Below are 12,955 nucleotides of genomic sequence, written 5' to 3' on the forward strand. Positions count from 1 at the left end.
AAATCTTGCCTTATTTTTGTGAACCAAATAATGCACACTGTCAAGTTTTTTTTTTGTTTGTTTTAATTTTTAGATTCTAGTCATTTCATCTATTAACGGCTCTGGAGATTTTTTCATTTAGTACCAGACTTTATTGGTTGGGACAGGGAGACGTCCAGTTCAGGCTGTGTGGCCTCAGTTCATACCTGCCAGGTAAATGTTCCACACGTTCTTCGGCATCTGAGGATGGAGGTCATTTTCTAAAATCTGCTGTCTTCTGTGAGAATTTGTGGGTATGAATGGGACTAAATATCTGTCAGCAGGATGGGGTTTTTTTTGTTTGTTTTTTGTATGAGATGGGAGCAGAGGCATGTAGGCCAAACGGCTTCTACCTGTTTCTATTGTCGTAGATCTGACAGGGGGAAGCTTTTGCATTTTAAAATAATAAAATGTGTCTCTAACATAAATTTTATTTTTAAAAATAATTTAATCCAAACTAGGTGTTTTACAGTCTGAAGTCTAAGCAAATATCAAGAGTCAGTGGCAACAAGAATGAAGATTGTGGAAAATCATTGTGGCATATCTTCAGTGTACAATTTCCGCCATTTTTCACTCTCAAAATGTGACGAAATTCCTAGAAGACTCATGGTGGTAGTGAGGCCGGATAAACAAAAGCTTCACTGTTCACCTTGCTATCAGTTTCCAGGGTACAAACTGTTTGAAGGGGATTATCAGCCTGTTTTTTTCTTTTATTTTCTTTGTTCAGGAGCATTCCATCACATCTAAATAGTGTTCCAGAAGTGCAGCAAACCTGTGATAAGTTGATGGTCAGTAAAATTAATGATGCAAATAAAATAAAAAAAATCTATATATTAATCAAGAATGCAACACATTTGTTGTTTGAAAATTGTTTTCACTAATATCTCCAGAGTACTCTGGAGGGATGGACAATAAAAGCAGTGGATGGACAGAGCTTTGTGAGAGTCATACAGAACAATGAGTGGGAGAAAAAAAAAATACATTCCAGGGCGTACTCTCCTTATCCAGATTTATTCTGACCATAAGAATCAGTTCCATCCTTTTCCATAGGAGATGGTATACAGACACTTTTCTAAGTTTAGGGATGTGTTTTTAGCCACAGTGGAAACACAGCATTAGTGTGTTGCTGTGTGTTAACAATCCAGTCATTCATGACTTTTCTGTAACAGTTAAATCCGGTTCAGAGTTGTAGGAATGCAGGAAGAGACCTGGAACAACAGGAGTGTGGTGAGATTAAAGCTAGTGGCCTTTTTTCCCCCTCTGGCATTGATGCAACAAAATCCAAAGAAAACCTTGGAGTCAAATTAACACACTGTGCAGTCCAATATCTGCCTCCAATTTAAAGATTTTTTAATTTGGATTTATGTTTTTATTTTTTTGGTTGGTTGTGAATTCGCCTCAACCAAAATGTGAGCAAACTAAACTGATAGAGACTCTTCCAAATCATCCCTGGTCTGTTTATTTGGTGGAGGTTTCCCCTGACGATGAGTGGCTCAGGAGTGCTTGTCTCCCTCGTAGTCGCCTGGATCTTGTTCAGAGTATTTTATTCCTTTACCAATGACACAGTAATTACACTGTAACTGTTTGTCTGCATGTGTAATTACACCCTCATTGTGCTGTTGCAATTAGATGAATATCCATGCTTTATAACCTAAGGCGTCAAGTTGGCAAATCCAATTTCAATTTGTATGGAGCAAGCATTTCGCCTGCTTGTTTTGAGCCATGGTAAGACCAGGGATATGCAGACTAATCCCTGCCATGTTAAAACGCAAAAGAAAATGTAGACATGAGGGATTCTCCGCAGAGAGAACTAGACAGAAGGGAGTATAGAGATTCTTTTGCAGCCAGAAGCAAAAAGACTCGAGTGACTTTAGGGGTAGTGGGAAGGTTGTAGTACTGAATGTGGGGACTTCTGCTGCTTAAGGCCCTAAGTGTGTGTAGGAAAAGCCAGTGTTGTAACAGATTCAGTGACTATTTGCAGAATAGGAACTAAAGTGTGGATGGTTTTTTGTGCTTGACAAAGAAAAACAAATATTTTATTAGTACCTACGAAATCAACTCGACGCACTGTGTGTGTGTATATACAGTACAGAATAAAAGTTTGGACACACAGTTGTGTCCAAACGTTTGGTCTGTGCTGTATATACGTACAGTATATACGTATTTATATAATTATCTTAATTTCTGATAGGAAATAAGACATGAAGACATGTATCTCCCAAAAGACAATAATTAAATGTAAAAGGAATATTAATTTAGAAATAAAACATCGGTTTTAGTCCAAATTATATTTCAAATGGTCTGTTGAAAATAGTTCAGGTCTGAGTCAATAATCAATGAATAAATAAATAAACTTAAGCAAACAAACTTTTATTATAATCGCTGTCCAACTGCTTTACACATTTTCAATGGTAAATTAACTGTTAATTTTTTTGGTGATAAGCTCAAGTAGTCAGGCCTCGTCATCACCTTTAGCTTCCCCCACACATTTTCCATCAAATTTAAACTGGCTCCCAAACATCAATATTTTTGATGTTTCAAACAAACACACACACACCACACACATGTATGTATATATATATATATATATATATATATATATATATATATATATATATATATATATATATATATATATATATATATATATATATATATGCAAAACTTATATATATATATATATAGTATTTAAACTGTATATACTGTATATATATATATATCTATATATATATATATATATATATATATATATATATAGATAGATAGATAGATATAGATATATATATATATATATAGATATATATATATATATACATACATGTGTGTTTCTGTGCCACTGCACCCAACCTACACCCATCTCTCGCTTTGTTTTCCCTCAGAGCTCTTAAATAAGTTCCATCTCAAAGACAAAAGTGCCAGAGTTCACCTTCGTTCACAGTTGACATGTTATTGTTGATTACTATAATTTAAGTTTAACTCAAAATTGCTGTGGGTAGGTGGTGAGACAGAGGCCATCTTGCACACATGCACTCACAGGCAGAAGCACCCAGTCAGAGAGAATCAAACAGCCATTTTCTCTTTCTTTTTTCTTCAAGAGCTAAGTTATTAAGATAAAAACAATGGTACAGTGACCACATCCTGTTCACAGCACAAGACAGTGATATATATGTTCACACAGAGTACAACCCCCACTAACTCAGACACACACTAAACATAAATGTAGACGCCACGTATGACACCTTTCTCCACACATATTTTTCACACATTAAACTTTCTAATTTGAAGGTTACTGAGCTCCAAATGTGAAGCGAGTTTTAGAGGTTGTGAAGAACAACAAGCCCACTTTAGTTGTGTGCTTTTAAAGGAGAAAGAAGGTTGAAAAATTGTAAAAGCTTGCCAAAGATGCCAATCAACATCACTGATTGAGTTTTGCAAAACTCAACCACAGCTTCTCAGTTGAGGCACCAACTAACAGTTTAAGTGACTGGGTTGGGCCTGACACAAAAGAACTGTAGACAAACCACACATATGCATGACACGCTAAAGTAAACCTATTGTTTTGACTAGGTTATTTCCTTTTTAAATGACTTTTAGTCCCCCAATTAAACTCTGAGCACAAACATAATGCAAACCTTTAGGCTATAATACAACTTGGTTTATTTTACAGATTTTTTTTAAGTTTTATGTGCTTGCTTGTGCTTCTAAATCAGCTGAAATGAAACAAGCTGCAACCATCAGAATTGAGGTGCTTAAGTCAAAATCGACAGAGACGGAGCTGGAGATGCTAAGATGGAAGGAGGGGGAAGATGAGGGTGTAGGGGGTTATACAGAGGGAAAAACTTCCAGCATTAAAATTCAGAAGATAATTACATCCGCAACACCCCCACCCTGTTGAGAAAGTGTTATGTTTAATAGTCTCTATAAAGAAAATAGGTTTTTATCTCACTCTCATTTTCATTAATTCCTAATTGGGGTGGGGGTTGTCTGTTATTATTTCTTAGATTAAAATAAACATAGCCTGTCCCATGTTCAAACCCATCACACTACACAGGCATGATAAGGACTTCATGCCTCTGTGAATAAATAAACAATTTTGTCTCCACTGGTGGAATTAAGTTCCTTATAGCCTTAAGCTAAGCCACTCTAAGTTATATTTATATATATTTATTTTTTTCTCAAAGGATTGAAGAGTACATTCTTGCTTTTGCAAATGAAATTCAGTTTTTTTTTGACCTGCTTTATATGTATATCTTTAATTAGTGTCTTGTTTAGCTTAAACCGGCTGATTATCGCATATCCGTGACCTAATTACTGCACACGATTCTTAATGCCAGTATTGTGCCCTAAGGAGCAACCAAAAGTTACCTTTAAAAACTAGTGTAATCATTAGCAATGAGCTGCCCCTAATCCTACTAAACATACACTTATCTAGCCCCGGCCAGTGTGTGTTTGCTGGGTACGGGAGGGGCTGGGTATTCTCCACTGTGTTTATTAAAGACATTTGTTAATCACTGTGGTTAAAACAAGTTTGTCCCTATGCTCCTAGTCTTTAGCCGTGCTCCACAGGGATCTTAACGACTAACCTGCAAATGAGAATGCGCTTGTGAACCTGGTGTTTTCTTGGATCACTTTCTCTGGAGTCATTTGACACTTAATGGAAATTGAGGTGAAAATAGTTTCAAAATATTAACTGACTTTGTCCATACGCTTTCAATTGAAACTAGATATCTGTGGGTAGAAAACAATGTTTATACTGAGTCTATGAGTATACAGTATCTTAAGCCACTCTTCATTAAGAGGATGAGGACAGTGGGTGGATCCATGTCCAGAAAATAAGCATTTAATTTTGGAGAAGTATCTGTTGCTTCTTTTTGAATTTATTTAGAGATGAACTCATCCATGTTTTTTGTAAAACTATAGTTACTGTTTGTGCAATGGACAGCAAAGTAATTATGGAACAAAAGAAATAGGAGAAAAAAATAATAGTTTCTTGGATTTTGCTTTGTTACCTGAGGAAGGCGATGAGGGATGTGGACTGTCATCTTGAATGCTCCCCGTCTGGGACTGTCCGCCTCCGGCACCGCTCTCTTCGGTCACGTTGGATGAACCGGGAGTCGTGGAACGGCTGATGGACTGGGACTCAGGGTCACTGGCAGAGCCACGACGTTCATCTACACCTTGATGAAGAGCTTCATCAAGGCCTCTCCTGTCTTTGCTGTGTATTCGGGAGTGGACAATCATTTGATGGTAGGTTCTGAAGACGCGGCCACAGTCAGGGCACTCTGAAGGCTTTTCCTTCAGGGTGGAAAGATTGTAGTCAATGTTTGGGGCTCCTAAACCAGACAGAACTCCAGTGGCTTCAGCGCCACCATGGTGAGAGATTAGATCACGATGACTTTCAAAGCCTCTGCCATCCTCCTTCATGGGAATCATGGCTCCGCTGGAAGCCTTAGATCCCTGGATGCCCTCAGAGAGCTGCTTCTGCTTGGAGCTATCACTAGAAGCAATCATGGAATAGTCTTGTTTGTCCTTTGAGTAGGAAGCCAGGGCCACAGCACCACTTATCTCATCTTCCTGCCCTGGGGTTATGTGTGGCTGGTGCTGCTGCTCCTTGGGCATGAAAGCCCTGTCCATGGCCATACCACGTGCCATGATCTGCCAGGCTTGATAGCTGTTGAGAGAATCCATTTCTGCCACTTTTGCTGCTGCTTGAAGGCGCTCCATGCAACTGGACTTGAGTGGCGGCACAAGATTGAGACACCCAAGGAGTGAGCGCTTTTCATTGTCACCAAGCCCATGTGCCATACCCCCTGCCATTGGTCCCAGCAGTTTTCCTAACATCTCCTTTTCCTTCATGGCAATCCCTGCTTTAGTCAACATCTGGTGTTGCTCACTAAGGCCTTGTTTGTCTGGTGAAAGGAACCCTCCTTGAAGACATGAGATGTAACGGGAATAGAGATTGGCATGAGCTTCTTGAGCTAGATTGCTCATGCTATTAACAGCGGCCATGTCTTGCTCACTGGGCTGTGGTGGCTTGCTCTTAATGGCTAGCTTGTTAAGGTGAACCTTCATATGGTTCTTCAGAAACCAGGGCTCCTTAAAGCGACGGCCACAGATTTGACAGCAGTGCTCAAAGGAATCCTTGTGCTTTCGCATGTGACCCTTAAGAAACCACGCTTGGCTGAATACCTGGCCACAGACATCACATCGAAATTCAGTGGCCATTTGCATGCCACCAGCTCCACTGGCACCCTGTCCTTGTGTGGTTTCAGCTGTGATGTGAGCTTTCTCCACATGACTTATCAGTTCTTCTTCATGGGAGGCAGCAAATTCACATAGAGTACATTTGTAGGGCTTGTGGAGAATGCGAATGTGGCGGTCTAATTCTTCGCGCTTCTTGAATTTCCCTTTGCAGAATGTACAACGGTAACCGTTAGCTGGGTTCACAGACTGTTCATCCTGGTTCGTTGGCTTCGGTGAAGAAGATGGCTGAGAAACTGTGTCTGGAGTTGCGAGGCCAGAAAGTGGAGGTGGGCCACAGGCTGACGGCATTTGCTGCTGATGGGTGTTGGAGCTGCTGTTGAGGACAAGATGGGGTGTTTGAGCAGTCTGGAGAAGACTTCCACTCCCTCTCATCTGCTTATCTCTCAAGATGGCCCTCTCCTCAAGCTCATGAAGCAGCCTGTTTTCCTCTCTGACACGGCCACGGCCTTTACCCAGATTTCCAAGTTTATGAGTACGAAGATGGATCTTTAAATTGCCCTTCTGAGCTGCTCTGTGGTCGCAGTAGGGGCACTTGAATGGCTTCTCGCCTGTGTGCGTACGCATGTGGAGTGAAAGGATACTGTTAAAACGGAAACGTTTGCCACACAGCGGACAGGGATACTTTCTATTCTTCCGAGCATCATCTTCAATATCGTTCATCTGCGACATGATGCCCAAATTTTGGCCATTGAGAAATTGCTGAAGATCAACCCGGCCATTTAGCCCACTTAGCGCACCTGCATCAATGTCTCGGTTGAGCTGATTGGCTAAAAGGGCCATCTGACTGCTGATAGGTTGACTGGCCAGGGCTGCGTGGTGCGTCTTCTCATCCAAAGGTGTGACAGCCTTCTCCTCAGGGATCTGTTGTGGGCGGTGCAGGTCAGGAAAGGCGTGTCCTAGTTGGGCAGTGAGCTGGTGAAGCTTCTGACTGATGGGGTAGCGGCCATTTAAAACTGCACTACTGAGATGGGCGTCGGTGTCAGGCACCGCTGATGATACACCAAGACATAAACTGGAGTCCTCCATCCTGTGGGACCAGATAGAAAAAAGGAAATTAGTTGTAGTGATAATAAAAACAGTAAAGATATTACTATATTATGCAAAATTGATTTCTGGTTATCCAACAACATGACCATGGGTCATGCCTAACTCAATGTATGGAACCCTAACCTTGCAAAAACCACCATTGTCAATGAAAGAGGCACTCTCTTTACATTTATAGTTTTTTCAAACCGTAAAGCCACACTGGATACAATATTTACTGTTACACACCTTTCACAAATTGAGGTGTGTATGTAAGCTACTACTGCCCATCCTATTAGAATCAGTTCAATTACCCACTAACCTTTCTGAAAAAGCCAAGTTAAATTGTTGGGATGCTTCCTCCATGCAATAATTATATTTACAATAGCACTTCAAATAAAAATGGTTGTTCAAAGTGAACAGATGATTTTTATCCTAATTTCATTCAACTTTTTGTGGTGCAACACTCCTAAGAGTATGTCAACCACTGTTTGGTTTTTACATCTACCAGATTCTTCAGTTTTAAGAATAATAAAATAAAGTTCAATTGTAACAAAATAAAATCTTAAATGAAGATTCATTTTTTATCATAATGCACATTGACAACACTAGTTAAATTAAGCACTTACTTTTAGTAATACAAAGATACATCCTTAACAGATTTTTACTCCCTTTTTTTTCTCCAACTACTGGAAACCATTTTACTTCCATATGTGTAACATGAGTAGAAAAATAATTAAAGAAAAGCGAACAACAATGGTTAAATGCAGACCCATCTGTTCTCCAGATGGAGAGTTATAAGGAGCCTTTCCCACCATTCCTGACTGCTTGCTTGGGTCAAACCCTGAGAAGCAATGACCATGGTTCTGCTTTAGTCAACAAAATATCCTATAATATCTCATTAAGCTGATTAGTATGCTGCCCGGTAACAGTGGTTGCATGATGATAATTTAAGCTAAGCCTTTTGCATTGCACTGAACTGCTTTTAGGTAAGCTTCAGGACAAAAAAGGAGGCCAGGAGCATCAATAGGACACGCTGAAATCAAACATGTAGAGTTTGGTGTTCATGTTAGACAAGCCAAGGCCAACTAAGACTCTGCTGTTTTTTTTGCTTTTTTTCCTCCCACTATGTACTTATGAAGCACCGTAGATTACATTGTACTTGTTTCATTTGTCATCTTTTTCACTCGAAAACATTCTCTCTTGTCCTTTCGTCCCTCCCCTCAGTGGGAGGTTAGCAGACATAAGAGTTGTCTGTTCTTGTAGTCACTGGGCTCCAGCCCACAAAATTGATGGTGGATTCTTATCTTGCGGACATGAATTAGACAATGTGACCAGTTTCTACTTGTGTGTAGAGGAATGTGACACTTGTGGGCTGCCCTTTGAATTCTTCTTGTTTCTCCCCACAACTGTTAGAAAGCAGTTCCAATGAATTGGGTATGGTATGTTCTCTTAAAGATGGTTACGTTTTCAACAAATCGCTTGATTGTGCTTTTACTTCAGTTGGAATAGTGCCACAATTGTATCAAGAATAACTCATATCCTGCGTATAAATATATAGTGTCGATCATCCGCCATGCATATTTTGGAGAAGACCTTATTTGAGCGGGCCCTTCTTCCAGAAGCGGCTGCCTTTTGGAATCAAAATCTGAAAACTGGGTTGATGAGCTGTTGCTCATTTGGGGAGATAGCAGCTTGCCCTTTTCTTCAATTTGATTTCTGCCTTTATCTTTAACATATAACAAAGGCAGATAGACAATGGAATATTGTGAAATGAACTGACAAATCCAGTTTGTGTTTTTTTTTTCCTTTCTTTTTTTTAATAAATGTATCCTGGCTGACGAGCATATGCAAATGAGGCACATTTATATGCTTGCCTTGCTCCCGAGTCATTTTATATTTTTTCCCCTGATTAAAAAGGACATTTCTTATGTGACATCCCCCCTCTGCTCACATCAACACACACACACACACACACACACCCACACACATCAGGGAATACGAGGGTGGTGTGCACAAATGCATAGACACACGGGTAAGACATGCACTCAACCCAACCTCTTTGACAACAGACAACAATTCAGTATGAGAATGCCCTCTAAAGACGCAGTGAGCAGGTCACAACTCAACCACAACTTTTTTTCTGTTCTGACAATATCCTGAGTTTTTATAAATCTTCTACAAAAATACATAAGAGCTCAGAAGAACAAAAGCTCATACAATATTTCATAAAGCTTCATGTTTTTAAAGAACAAAGTTTGATTTTTGCATCCTTACCGGTCATATCAAGTGAAAACCTGCCCCTCCTCGCTCCTAAAACGCCTCATTGTCTCTGATGCTCCTGTAGAGACTCTGCGTTTGAACAAACAGATGTACTTCTATAGTGGTATGGTATCTGTCTGCCGTTATTCTAACCTGAATACACCTTATCATTTCCTGGCATGTGAAGCAGTGCTGCCTCATTAAAACTATTGGCTCCTCTGATACCTCGAAAACCACAAAGACTTCCTTTAGCATTTTCTCACGATAGTTCCGTTGTTGTCTTTATAGTTTGCGGTTTAATATTCAGCAGAGCACCACGTGCACTCGTAAAAAAAAAAAAAAGAAACCCAAGCTCTCTGCACATTTCAATGCACAAAAGAAAAAAAAGGAGTGATTTCACTTAGTTTCTTTTTCAGTCCTCAGTGTAATTATAAGTGGTATCTTAAACACAATGGAAGTGTATTTCAGTCACCATTTGAATGTGCTCAGTTCATTTCTGTTATCATTAATGGCATGTATCCTAAATGCATATGGGATTTAGACTTTTTTCTCTTTCTTTAATCGTAATAAATTATTGTAAATGCAAGACAGTTTGTTCATTTACAATGTGTAGGAACTGTGACCTACAGTTGTGGTTGGAAGTTTATAAACACTCATCATGGGCATGATTATCATACTAATTTTATGCTTTTGATGTTTCCATAGACAAATGTCTGTACAACCAAAAACCCAGGTGGTTTTTGACAACAAGAATTGAGTGCACATGTTAGATTGTACTGTGAAGTTTCTCTATTTCACTCCTGATACAAACAGGCTCAAATACAGTATATACATACATAGACCCACGATTCTCTTTGCCAGCCTAATATACATTTGCTTGACTGCACTTGTTGCTACTTTGTTGCTGTGACAGAATTTCAGTTATGATCCTCAGGAGCCACCCAGAATTCACCAAGCCTTAAAGACTTCTGGAAACTGGAAACTAACAGAACATTTAGTTCTGTTAGTTTCTAAAACATCTGTCATTCAGTGACGGATGTTTTAGATTTCAGTTTACTGAGAGAGTGTCAGGAAAAAGGGCCCCGCTTCAAAATCAACACCTTCAAGATGAAGTGAAATTTGCAGTTTCAGACAAGCCGAATGCCTCCTGCAGAAAGTTTTATGCTGAGGCAAAGAATGAGCTGCTTGCCCTCAATGACAAGTAGTAAATTAGAAGCAGTGAAGATGAGATTTTCAAACCCAAGAACACTGTGAAGCATGTGCAAAGCATGGTGGCAGCATCATGCTACAGGACTGAGAACTACTGTACCTCCAGTTTTTCTACCTCACCTCATTCCAACATCTTTGCTAGTGCTCCATCATGTCTCCAAACACTGGAACCCAAAAACGGTTTGGAGATGAAGAACGTGGGCAAACATGATCCTTCTAAACAGTTCCTGACCTAAACACATCCATAAATTTGTGAAGCACACCTAAACCCTGTGTCTGTGATAGAAAAACAGTCAATTAGAATTAGACTGATCAACTTTTCAGTTCTCAGCTGCTCTACGTGCAGCTTGCTCAGGAAGCTTTGGTCAGATATGAGTAAGTATAAAGTTGAAGCTGTATGTATAGCTCGGAGCCTTATGTGGATTTTTGAAAATGATCAAATTCAAACTTGTGCACCTCGTTCTTGTTTTCAGACAAAGATCGCAGTTGGATGCTGCATAGTCATTTCACCCGAGAATAAAACTGAAATAAATATTGAAATACTCAATATGAGCAACAAAAGACTCAAAAGACTGAAATAAAAGATTCAAATCTCCAAGCAGATCTGACACCAACTTCCTTGATGATTGTAAGTTGAATTTGGATCGCAGCCGACTTGCAGATTCATTTTGGATTAAGCGCGTTTCCAAACCTGCTTTTCAAATGAGTTGCAAGTTTGGCCATAAAATCTTTGTCTGACATTTAAGATAAAGATGAGTGAGGGTGGGGCTCAGACGGGATCGAAAGCCATTAGTCGGACTTTACTTTATTTCAGCATGTATCGACATGATTCCTGTCAGCTTACCACAATGCAATACCTCATTACGTCCTCATGAACAAATTCATTGCTTTAAACAAATCAGTCATTATTCACAATATGCTGAATTCAATCATTTTTGCACCAAATCATTAATGACACAAGGGAGTTGGAGCGACAGCATTCTGATGTGCAGGGGGACAATGTGGGGATTTACCATATGTTACATGTGCTGAGATTAGAATGCTAAATATTTAGTGATTAGACAAACATCAGGGATATTCAGATTCATTAAAAAAAGTGTTTTCAAAGCACAAACAGAACTTCCTCATCATTTCAAAGATCAATTACATCTCAGCAAAAGATGGTTTAGTTAGAGTTGGCTCTTTGTTAGGCAGAACACACCAGATATGAGCTTCTTCCCCGGCTTGTGTTTTGTTCTATTGCAGGTGGTCTTTGCGAGACGTCTAATTATTCCAATAAAAAAAGCTGCCTTGTTTTCCTTCCTCTCTCTCGCACTTTGACTTCACTGCATTATTACTTTCTGTAATGAGGTGAAAACACTCTGCTCTGAACTGCACTTGGAAAACAGTCACACAACACCACATTCAATCTAAACTCCATCCTGTGCCCTGAGCCACTTGATCAAAACCAATAACATTGCATTTCAACAAGATGGGATGTTTAAGAACTGGACTGTGTTCTTTTCAAGTGGAAAAAAAGTGAACCCGAAGACAAGGCCAAGCCCAGAAATGAGACAGTACACATATATGGGGGGAGGTCTGTTCTCACTTAAGGCAAACATGATAAAATATTATATGGGGACTGCACAGCATATTGAAAAACATGCATTTGTGCTAAGTTTGTTGAATATTGTGATAACATTCCCATTGTTTTATTAACCAAAGTTTTCCTTCAAATGCTTTTTCTTTTCAATATTTTTTCTGTCCCTAAAATTGTGCTTGTTGCTACAGTTTCTAAAAACATATATTTTATAAAGCCACATATAAGAGCAGAAAGCAACAGGTAAGGATGTCAGCTGGAGAAAAAACATCACAGACACATGGAGTTAGTTCTGGGTATTGAACACTTGATTTATTATTTATCGTGATAAATTTCTCATCATAAAAATTTTATTTATCGTTGCCACAATAAATTCTTATTAATGATGCTTAAAACCCCTAAAACTGTCCATAATGTTGAGGCTGGAGGTTTTACCATTTTCTCAGCTTTTTGCTCAATGAGAGTATCAATAAGAAGAAATAAACTTAAAAATATTAGTAAGTGAAGTAAATGTGAGCAGCTTAGTCATACAAACCACTTTTTTTATTTTAAAATGGGGTCCTAAAGAAGTGGATTTCTAATGGGATTTTTCTACATGCA

The 12,955-nt window shown here is 39.2% G+C and overlaps 1 protein-coding gene across 8 annotated transcripts in view; it reads right to left on the reverse strand.

Annotated features, from left to right (window-relative positions):
* The window catches only part of znf536 (zinc finger protein 536), a 231,968-nt gene that overhangs the window by 101,067 nt on the left and 117,946 nt on the right, over positions 1 to 12,955 (reverse strand). For 6 of the 8 annotated variants that reach the window (XM_032560398.1, XM_032560399.1, XM_032560400.1 and 3 more), the window contains one exon: positions 5,028 to 7,309. In XM_032560398.1, coding sequence (XP_032416289.1) covers positions 5,028 to 7,308 — 2,281 coding nt within the window. In that variant the 5' untranslated portion in view covers position 7,309. Of the gene's footprint in view, positions 1 to 5,027; positions 7,310 to 9,582; positions 9,686 to 9,720; positions 9,726 to 12,955 lie in introns of those variants that run through there. The other 2 variants (XM_032560405.1, XM_032560406.1) reach the window with 2 other exon arrangements.

The sequence above is a fragment of the Xiphophorus hellerii genome, chromosome 4 (genome assembly GCF_003331165.1).
Source record: "Xiphophorus hellerii strain 12219 chromosome 4, Xiphophorus_hellerii-4.1, whole genome shotgun sequence".
NCBI classification, from domain to species: Eukaryota; Metazoa; Chordata; class Actinopteri; order Cyprinodontiformes; family Poeciliidae; genus Xiphophorus; species Xiphophorus hellerii.